Raw genomic sequence first — 21,859 nt, 5'->3', positions numbered from 1 at the left:
AGGAGGATTCATAAACGGCAACGACATCGGAGGAAGTGTGCATCAAAGGGGAAGGGAGAAAAAGGTGGGTGATTTAACGACACAGAGAATCAACTTAAAGCAACTGCATTATTTCCCTACCCTTCGTGAAATAATTGATACAGGCAAGCATTATCAATGGATGCAAGAGACACTGAGTGATAAGTTCATGGGTCAACTGGATATGCACAAGGTATAGAAGTACTGCCTCATACATTACTTGCAGGTCCAAGGGTTGAACGGGAACTGTACAATCGGCAGATGTAGCTGCAATCTTCTTAGACATATGACCCAACTTAACACCAAGCAGACACTCAGTGTATGCCTCATGACATGATGCAGTATGAACTACACAGCATCACTACTGAAGTGCTCTGACCAGACCTGTTTAATCTGAATCTAATCAGGTTTTAGATATGGGATGGTTAATTTCTATTTTACGTGCCAAATGGACTGGCTCACGGGGTGCCCAGGTATTTTTGTTTAAACATTATTTCTGGGTATATCTTGTGAGGGTGTTTCGGACGGGATCAACCCCTGAATCCGCAGACTGATTAAAGCAGACTGCCCTCTGCGATGTGGGTGGGCCTCATCCAATCCCTTGAAGGCCAGAAGAGAACAAAAGGCTGAGTAAGAAAGAACTTTCTCAGTGTCTGCCTCACCCAGCAGGGACACTGGTCTAGCCCAGACTTCAGACTTGCACTCAAAAGGGAACTTACACCATTGACTCTTCTGGTTCGCAGGCCCTCAGGCTTAGACTGGGACTCACACCATCCGCTCTCCTGGGTCTCCAGCCAGCCAACTGCAGGTCTTGGACTTCTCAGCCTCCAGAATCACGTGAGCCAGTTTTTTATACTAAATCGCTTTATTTATATCTACATCTATTTATCTACTAATGATTCTAGAAAAACCAGACTAAGGCAAGATACAACTTCCAAATTAGAGGAAATACAGAAGACAGAGAAATACTAAGTTAAATGACAACATGAGGAAATAACCAGATAAATCCCCAACTTGGGGCAATCTATACGTCAGATAACCCAACAGCATCAAACTCAGTAAAAAAAAAGAGATTCTATTTCAGGTTAAGGGAAACAAATACAATTGAATATAATGCATAGTCCTTATTCGGAACCTGGCTTGAACAAACCAGTCATAAAATACATTTTGGGGACAACTGAAGAAATTGAAATATGGAATTGGTATTAGATGATATGAAAGAATTATTTCAAATTTGGTTAATGTGACAATGGTATTAATAAGAAAATATTTTTATTCCTTAAAAATGCTAAAAGTATTTATGAGTAAAATGTCACAATGATTATAATTTTAATTTTAAGTATTTCATGCCCTGGCCAGTGTGGCTCAGTTGATTAGGCATTGCCTGTGCACTAAAAGGTTGCCAGTTCTATTCCTGGTCAGGTACATGCCTGGGTTCTGGGTTCGATCCCTGAAAGGGGGCATGCATGAGGCAGCTGGTCCATGTTCCATTCTCTCATCCATGTTTCTCTTTCTCTCTCCCTCTCCCTTCCTCTCTCTCATCTAAATTCTTAGGTATAAGCAATAGCTAATCTAAATTTCAGTATCTGCTTAAAATTACTCTTTTGCCCTGGCTGGTGTGACTCAGTTGGTTGGACATTGTACCATGCACCAAGAGGTCACCATTCAATTCCCTTCCCGGTCAGGGCACATGCCCGGGTTACAGCTTGGTCCCCAGTGGTGGGCATGCCGGAGAAAGCCAATAGATGTTGCACTCTCACTTTGACTCTCTCTTTCCTCCCTCCCTCCCTCCCTCCCTCCCTCCCTCCCTCTCTAAAATCAGTATTGTAGACAGTGCCTGGGAAGGCACATGGGCATTTCTTTAATTATCATCAGCTGAACTCAGGGCGATAGGCAGAGCCACGCCCTGGGAACATGCTTCCCCAATAAGGCTGGACATGTTATCAGCTTGGCCTTCATATCAGCCCAGGTATGGGGGGGGGGGGGGGGGCAGGCTTTGATATGTAAATCCAGGCAAGCACCAGGAATGCTGGGGCCTACTCAAGAATGCAAATAAGCTCCTTTGATCCTGTTTTTTGGTGATACTTCCTGGTATTGGGGGTATAAAATAAATGTGCTGCGTGGGCTCAGGGTCGTGTCGCTGCCTCTCCATCAGAGAGAATGGCATCCCACCTGGCTCCCAGCTTGCTTCTCTTTCTGCATCTTGCTCTCTTTCTTTCATTTCTTAATCCCTAGCTCCTCCACTCAGCAACCGGACCCGTTCCTTTTCCGTGCTGGACGCGGAAAAGAGAGAAACATCTCCACAAGTATTTTAAAAATATATATTTAAAGTAAATAGATTGGTCAGAATAGCATTACCAAAGAAAACCTCAAAAGCCATTTGGACCCCTCGCCAGTTTGGCTCAGTGGATGGAGAGTTGGCCTGCAGATTGAGGGGTCCCAGATTTGATTCTGGCCAAGGGCACATGCCTGGGTTGCGGGCTTGATCCCCAGTAGGGGGTGTGCGGGAGGCAGCCAGTCAATGATTCTCTCTCATCATTGATGTTTCTATCTCTCTCTCCCTCTTCCTTCCTCTCTGAAATCAATAAATAAATTTTTTTTAAAAAAGCCATTTGGAGGGCAAAGTCAACAAAGGACTTCAGACAAATTAACAACAACAACAACAAAAATTATATATGTATACACACACACACACACACACACACACATATATATATATATATGACTAATGTAAACATATAACTTTCCTACCCAATGTGGTAATTTTAAATCCTGACTCTTAAGCAAAAATTTCATTTAGAACCTCACTGCTTTTATTTACTTACTTACCTATGAAGGACATGGTATTAATTAGTTAATATAATTAACCACCAACAGCCTTTAGTATTATATCTCTGGTGCTATTTTTCTAATTATATGGACCTTTATAACAAACTGACAGCTGACTTGATCCACTTCCCCAAGTAATACTGACACATCTAGTCAAGTAAATTTATAAGCCTCATGCCTAGAATACTATTCCCTCCATTCTCACTGGGGAGCTCCCTCTCATCCTTCAGGTATCAGTTTAAACATTCTCTACGAAGCTTTCCCTGATGCCTCATCCATAAGGTGTCCCTGTGAATGTGTGACCTCCACACCCTGTACTGCTCTGCTGTCAAGATTACCATAGAGAAAAATAGGATGAAGGGAAAGTCGATACTCAGTGCCATCACCCGCGCCCTTCCACTACTCAACTCTGAGAACACTAGCACCAGGCTTCTGTTCCCCCAGGCAAAACACGGGAGGATTCATCTCCAGACAGGTTAGTAGGCCAGGACAAGTGGAATAGGAATAAGTGGAACTGAGACAGATAGTTAAATGGCCCAGCAGTTCTTGCCACCTATTAAATTACAAAGTTCTATCTTCCCTAACTAAGGACACTTGAGAGTAAATGGTTTACACTTCTCCTCCCAACCAGAGAGCAAATGGCTTAAATCACCCTACTCAGGAGATAGATAACAGAAATTCAATCAGTGCCATTTGCGCCAATCACACCCAAGGATGGATGAAGTTAGGGGAATAAATCTCATTTTGGTGCATCAGCATAAAGCTGACGAATATTCTATTGAGATTCTCCCCTAAAATTCCTGCCTTTAGAAAACAGAAAAGAACCCTCAAGACAAAGACCCATCCCTGGTTCTCTCTCTCTGGAGCACACCCACACCTTTCTTCCCTCTCAGGCATGCATCTTTACTTTTCTCCCTTAAACTCGAAGGGTCCCCACAAGACTTGCAACCAGGGGAGGAATGGTAGCGGCAGCTCGTCCTGGGCTTACCCCCTGAACTTGTCTCCAAGGCCCCCTTTTCTCTGGCTTTTCAGTGAGCTAACAGCAGCCCCATCTTGACTCACTTCTGTCACTGTGACTTTTACTTCTCAGTGAGGCCACACAGCCCAGTGTGGCTCACTTCTCTCCTATAGCAGAGCATCACCTAGTCTCTCTCTTGTTGCTTCTTCTACCCTAAGCCCCTCCTTTGTTGCACTGCCCCCAGCTTTAAGAAATATACTCTCAAAATCACCTGGACTGGTCTTGTGAAATCTTTCCTGCACAAAGTCAAGAACCCACACACTACCAGCTGGCCTGAGGCAGACCCAGTCTGGGCCCAGGCCCCTTCCCATGACAATCTCTGCCAAAACTGACCAGGCCAAGAAAAAGACCCACAGATATTGAACAACTGGGAGTCTTTCAATGAAATGGCCCAGCAAGATCATCCTATGTTGATGAGTCCCATTGGTGCCCAGAAAGCTTTTAATGTGCTTAATACTGCTCCAAAGTTTAGAGGAATTCCCAAAACGACCCTCACTTCTGATACCAATGGTCAGTTGGGGAGGGAGGTCCCCAAGACCACTGTCAGGTTCGATAATTTATTAGAAAGACTTCCAGAACTCAGCGAAAGCAAGAAAGCTGTTATAATTGCAGTTATCGTTTGTCACAGAAAAAAGGATATGGATTGAAATCAGCCAAAGGGAGACACGCAGGAGGCAGAGTCCAGGTGGGTTCCCAGCACAGAACCTCCAACTGTCCTCTCTCAACAGAGCAATGGACAGTGCTGACTCCTCCTTGCAGCAACGTGTGGCGATGTGCACAGAGTACTGCCCACCGAGGACGCTCACCCGAGCTTTGTTGTCCAGAGTATTTAGTGGGTCTTGGTCACAAAGGCAGTTAACCCCCATGTGTCTGACCTCAGTTCCCAGCCTCCGGAGGTCAAGCTAATACCACATGACCCAAAGCAGTCACCAGGAAACACACTGTCGGACTATCTGTTGTGGCCAAAGCCCCAGGGAAACAAAGACACTCTTACCAGGCAGGACAGTCCAAGGGTTTAGAGATCGTCTCCCAAGAACCAAGGATAAAAGCCAGACGTGTCTTTGGACATGACTAAATTCTTTACTACACAAATGCCTGATTCTTAAATGTGAAGGGACAACAAAGGATTACCTGATAGGAAAGGAAAGCTTCTAACAGAGTAAAAACAACTGGACAGGCAAGAGTGGAGGGCACTAAGAGGCAACAAAACACTGTAGGAAGCAGAAGAAAACTTGAGAATGACTATAAATAATATCCTCATCTATAAAACAAGAGGAGAAAGCTATTGTGGACAGAAAGAAAAAGGGGGTTCTATGGAAAGTAACCTCACGGGTGATCTGGTCATAAATTTCTAAATGGGCAGCTCAAGATGGGTAGTCACGCCCCAGGCATAGAACTTCTTTTTATTTATTTATTTTTTCTTTATAACTTCTTTAGTAAAAGGCTAATCTTTGCCTTAAGCAAGCCCTACCCATTGTTTCTGTGCATCTAAGTAAACACATCTTTCAGACAACCATCCTCAAGAGAGAACGTAATCTTACCTGGTAACTATCCTGTAACCTAATTCCCACCTTCTCTCCCCCACCTCCATGTCATCTTCCTTACTTTTCCTTCATATTTCAAATGCATAAAAGACGCTGCAAAACACTCATTCTCCTGAGCATTGCAGATATTGCTCCTAGGCATATGTTGTCAGTTTAGCTCAATCAAACTATTATAAAAATTCTCTACAGGTCTGGACATTTTGTAGGTGGACACTATTAACAAAAAAAAAAAACTATTAAAGAGCTCTTAGAAATTAAAAATGTGATAGAAATGAGAAGTCCAATGGAAGACTTGGAAGATGATGTTGAGGGAAATCTATTCCCCCATCCTCCCAAGGGGGTGGGGGGCAAAATGAGACAGGAAACAGGAGAGAGAGAAAAAAGATACAAAGGATCAATCGAAAAAGTCCAACATCTAAGAGGTAGGAATTCCAGGACAAAATTAAGAAAACGAAAGGGAAAAAATTAACCAGAGAAAAAAGAAAGGTCACATTACAAAATGGGGATAAGAAGAGCATCAAATTTGTCAAGAGGAACACTGGATAGAAGCCAAATACAGTGGAAGAATGCCGTGAAATTCCCGAGGAAACAGAATTTCAAATATAGGATTCTACTCTCAGCTGAAATATCGATTAAATATGACCGAAAAGTAAAAGCATGTTTTGACATTCAAAGCCTTTATTTTCAGGAAGTCGCTGATAACTGCACGCCACCAAATCAGGAAGAAAACCATGAAAGAGGAAGACATGGAATCGGGAAAACAGCGCCTTAATAGTAGTGTGAAAAGAAAGCCTTGGATGAAGGTGGGGGGAGAGCCCAGTCCACCAGGGATGCAGCAGGCTTCCAGAGAAGCTGGATTCAAACAGGAGAGATGAGGACACTAGGGGTGATGTCTCCTAGAAAAATACAGACCTAACGAATGACATCATCGCTTTGAATGTACCAAAAAAGCAGTTTCATTGCTGACAGCTGGTGTAGGGTTGAATTAGTAATAACCACATTGAAAACTGAACAAATGAGACAATTCCAGAGAAAATAAAAATTTATTCAAAAAATAAAATGTAATCACAGTGTACCATATGGCTTATAAATGAATATTGACACAGTCTTAATAATAGAAACACTGAAAATGTATCTAACTAACATGATATTGCCATAATGAGAGGATGGAAGAGGAGCCCTAGGAGAGGAAGGGGGAGATGCAGTGCAAGAGAGCTAAATCTTCATCTTCCACAGCACAACGTCAATGCATAAAATTTAAAGCTGAAAAATTAACACTCCCAGTACAAGCGTGTTATTTTGAAATACGGAGGTAAACACTAGAAGAAAAGGCTCCTTTGGGGAGCAGGAAGTAGGGATGTAGAAGGGTGGGACAGGAGTTTGCTGTATTAACTCTTACAGACATGCCTTTTTAAAGAGTATAGTATATATCCAATAAAAATTAAAATAACATTTGAAAAGAGAGGAGAGAAGCATTTGCTAATTAATCAGGATGACTACCAGCAGGCCTGATACAGTACAATAAAAGAAGTTGGGCCCTGACCGGTTTGGCACAGTGGATAGAGCGTCGGCCTGCAGACTCGGGGGTCCCAGGTTCGATTCCGGTCAAGGGCATGTACCTTGGTTGCTGACACATACCCAGTGGGGAGTGTGCAGGATTACTTAGTTGAAAGTGAGAGTCTGAACCCAAGACTGACACTGAAGAACCCACTTCACCTCAGTGTTTATAAACCGCTTCGTATTTGTGAATTATTTTATCCCTCTCACAATTCTCCCAAGAGATTTGCCTCCAGGCATACATCCAACATTAAGGGTCAGATTATCTCCCAGTAATTCTCTAAGTTCCATTCAGCTATTTCACGTCCCCTCTATTTCATAAATTTCATTAGAAAGCATACCATTACATTCCTAAAAGATGCGGCTTCTCCTTTCCTAGAGGCCATCAGGACTTACATTCTGGACTCCACATATGGACTTACAGTATGACTAAAATCTCAGTGTATCCCAGAGGTTTTGATTTGTACAGATAGAAGCAAGTATCTCGAGGGGGATATAAACAAAATGTCCTTTACAGGTTGTTCTATACCTGGCCAATCCTTCACTTTTATGAAATGAATTAAATTCTACCAGTCTAAATCAAATGTTGGTTCTTCAGCCTCTATCTATACCTGTTACTTCACCAGGCAAAGTAAGTTAAGGGTCTATATGAGTTCATAAATGCTTGTCAAATTTGGAAAACATACATGCACATACACACACACACACACCAAACAATATTGTGAATTAATTCTTGAATTGACAATACTTTGAAAACTGTCATTTAAAAATTAGTTCTTTCATGTTTTTCAGTCAAATTAACATCTTAAATAAATTTGCTAATAGACAAAAATTCCCATCTCACAGGACATATTACCCAGATCTCAAGTTTACTACTATACATTCTCTTGAAAATACACCATCAGACTTAATAAACCAAACTTGGATTTCTGGGAAAATTTCCGATCCGTTTCTCCAAGCCCCTACATGTGCCCAGAGTTCAGAAAGAATCATTAGACCTTGAAGAAATTCATCAAGAAGCTGGAAAACTTTGGCACCCTGCTCGGTAAAGATCCAACTCAGCCCTTTGAGACGATTTGATCAATTATTCTAGGAGCTTCAGAGAAAACCTATTTAAGTCTTTCCTCTCAATGAGGCACTTGATGACAGACTTTCCTAAATTAAAATATGAGAATGTCCAAAAATGCCCTGTTATTTATTGATTTCACATGATAAGTCCATAGGAAATATTATTCATAAAGCTGCTACCCATGCTGGAAGTTGTGCTAGTCACACAAATTAGAGTCTGCAAGGATACTTACCTAAGAAAACAGACCTGCACACAATTAATCCTGTCAAAATATCATACACATAATTTAAATGCTCCAGAATAAAACTAAAAATAATAACTATTATTATTTTGTTTAAATTTAATTATGTTCAGCTCCGGGGGAAAGAAGAAATACGTTAATGGAACTTAATGGTTCTATAAAATCTGTACCTATTTTTCCTGAAACCTATTTCCCCATTACCAATCCTGTACTCAATGTACTCTGCTCTCAGCACACACACACACACTATCCCACTTAAATCTCATTCCAGGAAAAATCTATTACCAGTCATTTGTACTATACCCATGGATTTAAGGTAATATATGACCTCTCCCAGGAAGATTTACTTTTATGTTTGACCTCTAAAGTAAGATATAGTAAATAATGAAGGACATATTTTATGAGGGGTTTAACAACTTATTTCTGAAAGTTTGTGAGTTCATATTATTCCTGACACCTAACCTTTTGGGCAAATACTTTGTAAATGACCTACTAAGACTCACTTCAAATCTGCGATTAAAATTTGTATATTTAAATTTTGAAACCAATGCCATAGTTTTACCAAAAAAATATTGCTAGCTCTCAAGCAATAGCATATGAGCATGTGTCTGGGCTCATATATCTATAATAGTCATAGGATGGCACCAATAAATCTTATCAAATGAACACTTATTCTATAGTCTTGTTATTTATTAATTTCAAAGATGCTGATCACAAAAATAAGTTAGAACAATAAAAGAACTTGGGATGGATAAATTCCCATGGGGGGGGGGGGTCCCCAATGATAAATACCTTTAACATATTCCCATAGGAAGGAAAGCAAATCATTAGAAAGGTACTGAGTAGCTATCTAGTTTCAACCACCACTGCATTCCAGCATGCACTGCAGCTCCAACTGCCCTAGACTCTTTGAACTTCTCCTCACAATTTTATGTTACACTAGAGGCCCGGTGCATGAAATTCATGCATGGGTAGGGTCCCTGGCCTGCCGGTGATCAGGGCTGATCGGGGGCCTCCCTTCATTCCACGCCCCCCCCTGGTGGTCAGTGCACGTCATAGCGAGTGATAGAACTCTCGGCCTCCCTGTCAAACTCCAGTGGGGACACTTTGCATATTAACCTTTTATATAAATAGATTATATAAATAGATTCCACTCAGCAAACACCCTTGTTCACAACCAGTTATTCCCTAGTTTTAAGTTTAGAACTTCCCCACATTCCTATATTTTGTGAAAGGGAAGGGTAAGGAATTCTTATTGCGGCTCACTACCTTTCAGGCACCATGCCAGTTGCTCTACTTGTCATATCTCTTTTAATCTTCACAATTACTCTGTGACTGAGCTTTTATTAACCCCATTTTTTTTAAGTGTGAAAACTCAAAAGACAATATAGGTAGAAGAATCAGGATTTGAATCCCACAGATTCAGAATTCAAAGTCCAATTTCCTTTCAAAAAAGAAGCTATACTTAATTAAACGGGTAACCATCCCAACATATATATTAATTTGCAGGAAATTTTAATCTGGGTAGCCTAGGACTAAATAACCAAATTCTCTCCATCTTGAACATGCAATTCTGGTTTGAAACCAAAATGAACTAAGTTTTGGAAGTAAAGGAAAACTTTAAAAAGAAACATGTATTGTGTAGCTGGTATGTGTATTATCCATGTTTTATGTCACCTCCTCAGAACCCTTTGATTTGCAGAAAATATCAAATGCTTTCCAATCCCACCTTACCACAGTCTCATGCTCTCCAGTACTGCCTTTATATTTTTAAACACACGCAGAAGGAGCTTGGAATGTAGGTGTGCCCCTTAGACAGCAGGCATCTAACATGTGCTAAAACACCCTGACTGTCGGCAGACAGGGCTGGAGTTGATATTGTCTCCCAAAACAAACAAACAAACCCCCGTTACATTACGGAGCACAGTGACTTCCAACGCTGTCTGAGAATATCTGTGCAACACTGAACTTGAGTGGAAATCGCCACCTGCTGGGTGCTGACTCAAAACACCGCCCCCAGCCGCACCTGGTCGCCTTCTGCAACTTCTACGCTGGAAGGAGTTCTCTTATGGCACCGCTTTTGACAAGGTGACTGGCTTTCCTTGTGTTTTCAGATGCTCTGTGACAAGCCATTGAAAACGTTAGAGCACCACCACCCTACTTTAAAAAAAAAAAAAAGCCATCAGATGTGCCAACTCCAAAGTCAGCCTGAGTTAGCTTTACAGTAACACCTCCTGGCCAAGTTGGTCTGGAAGGCCTCCCCCTAGTGGAGCAGAAGAGAAACACAGGCTTCCCACCGTCTGCTCCAGGGAGCCAGGTGAACCAGTCCCACAGAGCAGGTAAAGGAAGCCTTCGCAGAGGAGATGAAGTCATGAAGGTAGTAGTAGGGACAGTACTGGAATAGCGACTGCCATTCATCAGTTAAGGGTGATTTACCTACATTCTCACTGAGGGTTCACACTAACTCTACCACGGGGGCTTTAGGTCCTTTTACAGATGAGAAAACTGAAGCTCAAAGAGATCAAATTATTTGTCCAAGGTCAATCACACAATTGATGTCAGAGTTAAGATTCAAACAGGTCTCTATGATTCCAAACCTAAGTTATTTCCAGAATGCTTATATGCAATCTTCAGAGTGAAACACGTATTTACTTAATTTATCTATTTGACATACAATTTTACAAGGATTTAACGGGCGTCTCTATTCCCAGCCTTGTGAGATTTTTACCTGACAAACCTGTTCATCACTTCCTCGCAGCACTATCTGACTGTCCCCACCAAGTCAATTGTTACTTTCTACTAAAGACAGAGATGACATTAATCTGATGCAGATTATATATAGTTTTCATGAAATGGAAGTACATTCTAAAGTAACCAAATAGTCAACATAGCAAACCTGAAAATGTGTACTATTTGAACAAACAACAAGAAAAAAGTTAACCAAATATGGATTTTTCTGAGGCAGATGAGAAATATCAGAGGCAGAGAGATGAGCTCCGTAGGAGGCATCATCATGATTTAGGTGTGTGAAGGAATGAGGCAAGGATAGGAATAGAAGGAAAGAGGAAGAGGTGAATCCACAAGATATTTTTTCTTTTAGTGTAAGAAACATTAAGACTATACTCAGTATTCTGTGATGCAGAGGAACAAATACAAAATAAAAGGCTCTGCTTCCATAAAGAGTTATGAAGTCAAGATATGCACTACTGAAACACCTAGAGAGAAAATCCTACGTAATAATAGACAAATATATAAATTGACTGTACCTCTGCTATGCCCACAGCCAATCAGAGTGAGTATGCAAATTAACCCAACAAAGATGGCAGGTTAATTTGCATATGCAGGCGCAAAGTGGCCAGGAGGGGCGGGATGCCTGTTATGAGGGGGAGGGGGCGCGGCAGAGGGAGCTATAGGAGCAGTGATCTGGACAGAAGCGAGGACATGCTGGCTCCCGGATGGGCTGGGAGCGGGGACGTGCCGGCTCCCGGGCAGCTGGGAGTGAAGCCAGGGGAAGGAAGGCCTATTCTTGCACGAATATCATGCAACAGGCCTCTAGTATATAATAATATAGTCAATCATGTTCAATCACCAGAGAAAGGGGCGGGATGTGAATTGAGCACTGGAACTTACAGCCTTGAAAGCCAGAGAAGACTGCGATGGCCAGAGAAGAAAGGACAAGGTCTGAAGTCAAGCACGGGAACAACCTACAAATCCACAGAATGGTAATAATGCTAGGTAATAATCAGAAAAGTTCCGAACTAAAAGGATCCCCAGGGATCATGTGTCTGTTTTCTGTTTTATTTTTTTAAAGAGACCTCATTTTTTGAGAAATTTTAGGTTCACAGCAAAATTGAACAGAAGGTACAGAGATTTCCCATTTACCCCTTGTTCCCCCCTAACACCACAACACATGTATACTGCTTCCCCCACTATCAACGTCCCCCACCGGAGCAGGTGATGAACCTCATTGTCGCGTGTCTGTTTCAGATTTGAAAAGTACAAACCAGTGCCCCTGCCTATGGTCACATGTCCAGATGCTATCAAAGCTAGGACCAAAGTGCCTGGGTCCCCATCCTACATAGCAAATCCTTCCCAGATAAACCCCAAGGCATTCAGTGAAGCATACAGGGCCAAGTACAGGTTCTCTGGCATTCCTCTGTGGGACGCCAACTTTCAACTTCTTCTGTAAGTGTAACTACTGTCAAGCACCAAAGCTTGAACTTTCTGTAAGGGACTAGAGAAAGCTCTGCTATCCAGAGCTTGAACTCCTTCACAGCTACAAATCCTATATAATAAAAGGCTAATATGCAAATCAACCAAAGGGCAGAACGACTGGTCGCTATGACACACACTGACCACCAGAGGGCAGACGCTCAATGCAGGAGCTGCCCCCTCGTGGTCAGTGGGCTCCCACAGGGGGAGCGCTGCTCAGCTAGAAGCCAGGCTCACAGCAAGCGCAGCAGTGGTGGCGGGAGCCTCTCCTGCCTCTGTGGCAGTCAGACATCCCCCGAGGCTCCCGGACTGCAAGAGGGTGCAGACCGGGCTGAGGGATCCCCCTGAGTGCATGAATTTCGTGCACCGGGCCTCTAGTACTAGTATAATAAGCACCACCACAACCTACCTTCCTCCACACTACAAACTTAATAATTTCCAAGGAAACATGAATGTTCCTCTTTCCATGAGAAAATTAACTGAATTCTCTGGTAGATAATCTCAGATCTTCAGGTAATGGGAGATCTTTAGGGTCTGTCCCCCCTGGTCTCTGAGATCATGCAGAAGACATGCTCATGTCAATTTCCAAACTCATCATGAAGAACACTGGTTATGCTTTTCCATCCGCCACTGGCATCATCTGAATAAAATATGCTCATTTTCAGACATAATACACCTTTCAGATATATGCACCTGCTTAACCACCTTACCCTCCTGGGTTTTCCAACTTCTCACACTCATTTTAACACATTTCTTCACTTAATTTAATCAGAAAAAATGAAAGGCTAATATCTCTACAATTTCCTTGTCAAAGCTTTGCTAACCAAGTATTTAAAAAATATAACAAACATATGGATATAAAGGTAAAAGTGACTGAGAGGATTCATCAAGAAATAATATATAGTAATTTAAGGTTCTCCGAATCTCTAATTAATCTGAGAAACTCGATAGCTTACCGCAGGGCTCCTCTGAATCTGCGGTGTTCCTAAGAGCCATCTGGGGAGCTTGTGAAAATGCAGGTTCCTGAGCCCCTACCATGGACAGCAAAAACTACTGTGGGGCTCAGGAATGTGCATTCGTAACAAGCATCCTGGGTGGTTCTAGTTCAGGGACACAGCCTGATTGAGCTTCTACAAAGCTAATGGCAGGAGAAGTAATGCAAAGTATTGGAATAAACCTGCACAGAGAGAGCCTGAATTTCAATTCCAGGACTGCCTCTAACCAGCCACGTGACCGTAGGCTTCATTTCCCTGTGCCTCAGTTCACTCGTCTGTAACAGGAGGGTGTTGGACTGATAGCTAAGATATCTTCCTGCTATGAAAATGTGATATTTAAAGAAAAAGTAACTATAAATGTGGACACTATTATTTTTCCAGAAAATAGGGTTTGAAATATTCCTAAGTAATGTTTACTCAAGGATCTCTACATTAAAGAGTCTGTATACCTTAAGCTTGCCAGATACCTAGTTGAATGTCATGTTAGACATTTTAATGAAAACACACACACACACACACACACACACACAATCCCCTATCTTGTGGCCCTGGGGTAAGGAGCGTGACCACCATGTGTTCAGTAGAAAAGCTTATCTGAATCTGGATTACAAGAAAAGTTGAGTTAGCTACTTTTTTAACAATATTTTTTGTTCCTTTTTTTATTGAATGTATTGGTGGGACATTGGTTAATACAATTCTATGGGTTTCAGGGGCACAGTTCTATAACACATCATCTGCAGATTATGCTGTGTGTTCACCTCCCCCAGTCCAGTCTCCTTCCATCACCACTTTGGCTACTGTTACCAGCCTTGACAGTATCACCATGTTGACATTATTAACCACATTCCAAAGGAAGCACAGCGCCGCTTACGTGACACCTTTCCGGGAAGTAATTACCAGGGCTCCTCTCATCTGAGACTTTGCTTTAGGGAGGAAGGCCTGACTGTACAAAGAGCGTCAGAAGCTGCAGCCAGAGTGTCTCAACGTTTTTAAAAATCTGTATAAACTGGAGCTGAGATGAAACATTTATCCTCCTCCTGCAACCACTTTGGTTTCCAGGGAACTGACTGGCGCGGCGGAGGCAGGAGAGGCACCTCCGCAGCCGCACACACGGAACACACACCACAGTTAGCGGGAAAACTTCAAAGTGCCTTTTTATGCCTTTAACTCAACGATGAACACATTTCAAGGTGACCCAATCCTCAAGTGACAGGCAGTGCTTTAAAAGGGCCAGAGCTCTCCACTTAAACAATTTCTAGTGACACGCTCCCAGCGCGTCCTCAAGGGCTCCACCTGCTGTCGCCTTGACTGGTCTTGCTTTCCTGGCAGAGACATCCCGTCTTCCCTCCTAACAATTAAAATCCAAAGGGCTCAGGTACTTTAGAAACGTGTTTGCTTTTTAACCTAGCAGACACCATGGAGGACTTTTAATTATTCCATTCTGCAACAAACCCACATTATTATTTTGTAGTGTGTTTTTTTTTTCTATTTATCCAAACCAGCACCAGAATAATAAAACACAGCCTCCACTGTCATGCTTGTAAGCAAACAGGGAAAGGCTTCTAAGGTAAAAATCAAAGGCAGGGTTCACCAAAGGACTCCCAATTTAGAAATCTGAAAAGGTGCGTGATCATCGTGTTGACTTGGTGCGTGTATCTCATACACGGAATATGATTTTTCCCTTCTCTCTTCACTAAAATATTACTCTTTGTCATGACGGCAAAACGAGATGATGGCAACAGAAATCTGGACATGGGGTTCCTATGGCTAATGACACGTGCCAGGCCGGTTTTGCTCGGTTCCTTTGGAGAAACTACACCCTGTCCAAGATGTCCTTTCCCAGGAAACCTCCCCTGGACTCTAGGAGCTCCTCTTACTCACCTGACCACCCCCTATGGTCACGTTTATTGTTGTTGTTATTGTTATTCCTCACCCGAGGATATTTTTCCCATTGATTTTTGGAGAGTGGAGGAGGCAGGGAGAGAAACAGTGATGGGAGACACATCTACTGGCCGCCTCCCGAACATGCCCCAGTTGAACCCAGGTAAATGCCCTTGACCTGGAATCGAACCCAAGACCCTTCAGAGCGCGAGGCTCTAACCACTGAGCAACACCAGCCAGAGGCCCTAGGGTCACTTTTATCTTACTGCAATGATCTCCATGACGGTCTCCCTTAGCTGACGGTGAGCCCCGGGAAAGCAGAGATCAGGAAGCTATCTCTGTGGAGGTGCCCCAGCCATTAGCATGAGCAATAAGGTACAAGTGCCGGGAAAGTGGGCACTCCACTTGTTTGTTTGTTTTTAATTTTGTATACATGTATACGATATGACAATAAATTTAAAATTTTATTCGGGGCCCCTGAACAACTGTTCTAAATGGGGGAGCGGGGGTGGGGGGGGTGAATGTGAGCAAGGTAGACTGATGGGGGGAGCCACTATGGACCATAGCAGGGTATCGGAGCGTAAACAAGTGAGGGGGACACTCATATATGGGGGCGGCCCAGGGTCCAATCATAACACGGAGGGTATCTGCACAAAGGGGCAGCCAAATACGGGAAGTCAAGACAAGCATGAGAAGGAAGCTGTCTATGTGGAGGGGCGGCCTGACCGACTGCCACAGACCTGCTGGGGGACCACAGGCCAGGGTTCTCCACGTTGGGTGTGTTGCAGAACCACCCAGAATACGTGTTAAGACTCGGAATGCCAGGCCTCAAGACAGCCACTTCTGATTCATGAAGACCTCATGGCGCCTGCATTTTTAATGAGCTCCCCAATAATGTCAATGCTGCTGGTCCCGGGGCCACATTTCTGGTTCAAAGAAATCAAGCGGCTTGGCCGGAGCTATAGGCTACTGAATAGGAGGGCCAGGTTTGGGTTCGTTTGTTTTTTCCTTCTGACTCCAAACTAGCCAAGCCTTCTCTCTACAAGGACACATCTGTCACCTACCCACATAGGACTACCACTGCCCAAAGAAAAAGGTTTCTTTAGGTTTATGTTTAGTTGGAGAAAATCAGAAATGAACATTTTTAAGTAGAAAATATCTTTAGCAGATAGCAGTGCCACTAAACACTGACATAAAAGTTAACATTAAAGTTAGAGGATTTCTCCTTCTTTCACATATCCAAATGCTATCATAAAAGCACATTTTCCTTGAAGGGTTTTATCATGAGGGTCAGTCTTAAATGAACCTATTTTTTTTTAAGTCTATTAACTAGAAGTATATACTTTAAAATATAAGTACTTAGGATTGGATTAGTAATAATTTTAGTTTTTTGTGCTAACTGTATTTTCTAAAACTTTTACAATAAACATGAATTCCTCTTGTAATAAGAAAAAGAGCCCAGCCGGTGTGGTTCAGTGGTTGAGCAATGACCTATGAACCAAGAGATCACCGACTGATTTCCAGTCAAGGCATATGCTCTGGTTGCAGGCTCGATCCCCAGTAGCGGGCGTGCAGGAGGCAGCAGATCAACAATTCTCATCACTGATGAAACGTTTCTACCTCTCTCCTCCTCCTCTGAAATAAATAAAAATATATTTCAAAAAATAAAAAGAAAAGTAAAAGTTAATTTCTTTTAAAAAGTTATAATATATATTTTAAAAGACTTAATTAGAAAACTCTATAGAAGACATCAGATAAGCTACTGCATAAATTAATAGTGAAGTATTTTTTTTCTAGTACATAAATAATTCAAGAAACTTATTTTAGCATTTTAGGCTAATGATTAATGATTAATACCAGTGAAGGAAAAACACTCTTGTGTATCTGATTTTAATTAAACAAAGAAAATAAAGCAAAACTATGATCATTGAAATCACTGCATAAAAACCATACTTACTATTATTCTATATAGCAACTGTTTTTGTCTATACTGTTTCTATTCAACAAATGAATGGAAGTGATTCTAATTCTTGCAAATTAAGAAAGCAAAAATGGCCCTGGCTGGTTTGGCTCAGTGGATAGAGCATTGGCCTGCGGACTCAAGGGTCCCGGGTTCGATTCCAGTCAAGGGCATGTATCTTGGTTGCGGGCACATACCCAGTAGGGAGTGTGCAAGAGGCAGCTGATCAGTGTTTCTCTCTCATTGATGTTTCTAACTCTCTATCCCTCTCTGTAAAAAATCAATAAAAATTAAAAAAAAAAAGAAAGCAAAAATGTTATATGTCAACTAGTGGCTCGGTGCACAGATTCATGCACACTAAAAGGGAATTGATTAGAAGAAAGATTCGTGTGGTAATTACGTTACTGCAAAAAATTACATGTCGCCGAAACCGGTTTGGCTCAGTGGATAGAGCGTCGGCCTGCGGACTGAAGGGTCCCAGGTTCGATTCCGGTCAAGGGCATGTACCTTGGTTGTAGGCACATCCCCAGTGGGGGATGTGCAGGAGGCAGCTGATCGATGTTTCTCTCTCATTGATGTTTCTAACTCTCTATCCCTCTCCCTTCCTCTCTGTAAAAAATCAATAAAATATATTTTTGTTTTGTTTTGTTTTTTAATATATTTTATTGAATTTCCACAGAGAGGAAGAGAGAGGGATAGAGAGTCAGAAACATCGATGAGAGAGAAACATCGATCAGCTGCCTCTTGCACACCCCCTACTGGGGATGTGCCCGCAACCAAGGTACATGCCCTTGACCGGAATTGAAAGTGGGACCCTTGAGTTCGCAGGCCGACGCTCTATCCACTGAGCCAAACCGGTTTTGGCTAATAAAATATATTTTTAAAAAAATTACATGTCAAAATAGTATATATAATATAGTATTATAAAATTAATACACGCATGCGATTGGCACCAGCGAGAGCTTTATATGTACTGCGCATGCGCAAGTCAATGTTTATTTTTAAATTACAAGTGCGTGTCATTATTGACCAGCCGGTCAGTCGGTCGGACAGTCAGACGTACGTATGGTTGGTCACTTAGCCTTTTATATATATAGATTATATCTCAAATTTTAAAAAAGAAAGTAAAAATAGTTGAACTGTATTTCTTGAAAGAACAAAATTAAACCTCTAAGTTTAGGGAAAATAAAGGTTCATCTCCTATGGGCACAAAGCCAGAGTCACATCCCTGAAGATCTGAGGTAAGACCTGCACCCCATCCCTATCCTCCCACCCCCCATCTTTCAGGATCTTCCAATCTAGGGAATATTCCTTTATTACTAAAGTTCACACTCCAGAGGTAGAGCTAGAGTTTAAGACATAATCTCCCAAAAGCCAGTGACTAAAGGGGAATCAATTTGGTGAAGAAATCAACTGTCATTATAAAAATACGCTCTTACCGTTCCACCAAAATTCTAGACTACCTCTAGACTGTTTAGTTAGAAAAGATATTTTTAAAGAAAAAAAAAAGTACCTCTGTGTTATATCATTTACAGCTAATGCTCTCAAAATTAGCCCCTAAAAACAGAACTCTCTATATAATATTTTTATTAATGCCTACTAGGTATCCACAATGTATCACACATCCTCTCATTTAATCTCCAAACCAATTTATGAGGTAAACACTATTATACACATTTTACAGGTTAAGAAACGTAAGCACTGAGTGGTTAAGGAATGTGCCCAAAGTCACACAGCTAAATTCAAGATCCACCATACCCCTGGTCGGCAAACTGCGGCTCGCGAGCCACATGCGGCTCTTTGGCCCCTTGAGTGTGGCTCTTCCACAAAATACCATGGCCTGGGCGAGTCTATTTTGAAGAAGTGGTGTTAGAAGAAGTTTAAGTTTAAAAAATTTGGCTCTCAAAAGAAATTTCAATCGTTGTATTGTTGATACTTGGCTCTGTTGACTAATGAGTTTGCCGACCACTGCACCATACAGATAGCGAAGTTATAAAGCTTAAACCGAGATCCTTAACCTTTGGCCGACCATGGTTTATGCTATGTTTGAATTACAAATTTTTCACACTTTCTGGAAATCACAATTAAAGTTTTCTAGCAATGGCATTTTTTAAAATAGTGCAGTCATTCATTGGGCACTTTTACAAGTCTTCGTACCTCTAAAACCATACTCAATTCTCCCTAAGTTATCTAGTCCCGAGGCCTGACAACTCCTCCAGGGCCAGGCCAGTGCTGGGGGAAGCTGTGTTAAAACTGTCTGCGGAAACCGAGCATTAGGCCACACGGGGATTCCACACAAAGTGGGCAAGGAAGGCTTTCCACTAGTTCTGCTGGTTCGGGGTTCGGGGTCCTGTTCTTTGCAATCAAGGAGCTGCTAGAAGGTACACCAGAGGGAGGCTGGGAGTCGAATCCTTCCCTATCCCCTCGGCTTAGAAAGAGCAGGCGTGGGTGTCCCGGCCGGCGGGAGCGTGCCCCAGACTCAGGTCTCCCCGGCTCCGCCTGGGGGTGGGGGCGGCCGGCGCACTGCTTCCCCGCCGGCGAGCACCCGCGTGGGCCCAGGGCCCCGGGCGGCGGCGAGCCCCTCGCCGGCCGGGAGGCGGCAGGACGCGGGAGGCGGACGCGCGGGAGGCGGAGAGGGGCCCTTACCGAGCTCCGTGCCCGGGTTGTGCGGCGACATGGTGCGGGGCGCTGCAGCGGTAGCCGGGTCCTCCGCCCCGGTTCACCTCCGCCCAGCCCTTCTCCTTCCTCCTTCCTGTGCGCCCCGCGACTCCGCCGCGATCGCCCCGCCCCGCGCCCTCGGGGCGGAGCCGTGCACCTTGGCCGCGCGGTGAGGACCCGGGCGGGGGCTCCGCCGGGAAATCCTGCCGCCCCCCCACCCCCTCTTCGGGGTCCTCTCCGCGAGGGGCGCCACTCCAGCACCAGCTCCCGGAAGGAGCGCTAGCAAAACCCGTTCTGAAATCCTGAAGTTGCCGACTGCACCTCGGAGCACCAACGTTTAGAAACTCTTGCTAGTAGCTGAGAGATTGCATACCAAGACGGGCGGCAGCACTGTGGCCAGGAAAAGAAGGGGCGCAGGAGTGGGAAGACCTGGTTTCTCAGCCTCGCTCCGACACGGCGACCCTGCGCACATCAAATGCCCTGCCACGCTTCATGTTCCTCATCTGTAAGAATGACCTTGACAACTTCCTCATCTGTAAGAATGACCTATACAACTTCTTGGAGCTCTAAACTCTGAATGTGTGACACGAAGATTTTTTCTTTTCACTCTGACTTTTGTGATCAGAAGTTGAAAATGGTCTGAAGTCGCTCAACATAGGCGACTAGTCATTCCATCTGTACGCACAATCCTGGAAGAAAACTTCGTTATGGCTTGCCTGCCATGACCCGGTTACTGCTTTCAGGTGTATGCTAGCATTTGAGTCTAGAACAGTCCTGCCAAGAAGGTGTGATATCTCCACAGCTATACCTACAGACACCAGATTTCTGAATAGAGAGGCATCCTGAGGTAGTGGAACCCCCAATATACCAGCAATTCCACTTAATAACTACGCGATTCTAGGAATGTTATTGTCTACTTGTCTGAGAAATGGGGATCAAAATGTATTCGCCTGTAAAGTTGTTGTCTATGTGTAAAGCATGTAGTAGGTGTTCAGCAAATGGAAGCTGTTCATGTTAGTGTCAGATTCACAGGGCAGTTTGGGGATTAAATAGGAAAAGTAATCCCAGTCCTATTCCCTTATACTGAGCTGCCTCTCAGCCTTGTCAACACAGAACTATTGTGAATATTTTGGATGTATCTAGATTCTATTCATACATATAATAACATTTAGTTTAAAGATAAACTAAAAATAAAAAAGCAGGCCCCGTAAGTCTGGAGCTGGCCTAGCACAGCTACATCACCATGCTCTCCAGCTGAACATAAACAGCTTCACAGAACGCCAACATCAGCCAAGGCCATTGTGACCATGATGAATCAACAAAAACAAGACCACTCATAATCATGTCTGAACACAAAAACAAACAAACAAAAAAACAAAACAAAACATGAGCATTTCCCAAACCACAAACATGGCCTAACCGCCTCCTCCTATCCTGCCTAATATAAGTGACTGTCACTTCGTTACCCATCAGTTTTAGCCTCATTCCATTCTTCTTGTGTTTTAGGTAATAATTAAGTTGCCTTGTCATAGAATTATCACTGCTTCCTCCCAGCAATCCAATCCAGAGCAATGGCCCAATTCCTTGAACTTTCCCCAAATCACCAAACAAAAGGCCAAATCCCATGTCATTTCTAACATCCTCTTCCTGAGACATCTCACAATTCCCCATGGTGAGCATTCTCCCTTGTTGCATCAAGTCAATGAACCCAAATTTATCCTACTCCAGATGTGTTCCTGGTGGTCTTCAAATGGAGAGCATTGACATCCTTAAAATATACAAAGACAACAAATAGAATCCAATTTAAGGGGAAGATACAACTCTAAGCCAAATTCCAAACCATTCATTATACATTCATGTATAGTGTAAATTTATTA

General features: G+C 43.0%; 1 protein-coding gene across 1 annotated transcript in view; it reads right to left on the bottom strand.

Moving 5' to 3' along the window:
- DERA (deoxyribose-phosphate aldolase) overlaps nucleotides 1-20,100 on the bottom strand; it is a 98,626-nt gene extending 78,526 nt beyond the window's left edge. Inside the window, exon 1 of the mRNA XM_079775957.1 lies at nucleotides 19,971-20,100. Within this exon, the coding sequence (XP_079632083.1) occupies nucleotides 19,971-20,001 (31 nt within the window). The 5' untranslated portion in view covers nucleotides 20,002-20,100. The remainder of the gene's footprint in view (nucleotides 1-19,970) is intronic.
- Between the last annotated feature and the right edge of the window lie 1,759 nt (nucleotides 20,101-21,859).

The sequence above is a fragment of the Cnephaeus nilssonii genome (assembly GCF_951640355.1).
Source record: "Cnephaeus nilssonii genome assembly, chromosome: 6".
NCBI classification, from domain to species: domain Eukaryota; kingdom Metazoa; phylum Chordata; class Mammalia; order Chiroptera; family Vespertilionidae; genus Cnephaeus; species Cnephaeus nilssonii.
This window is presented reverse-complemented; position numbering and strand designations above follow the sequence as displayed.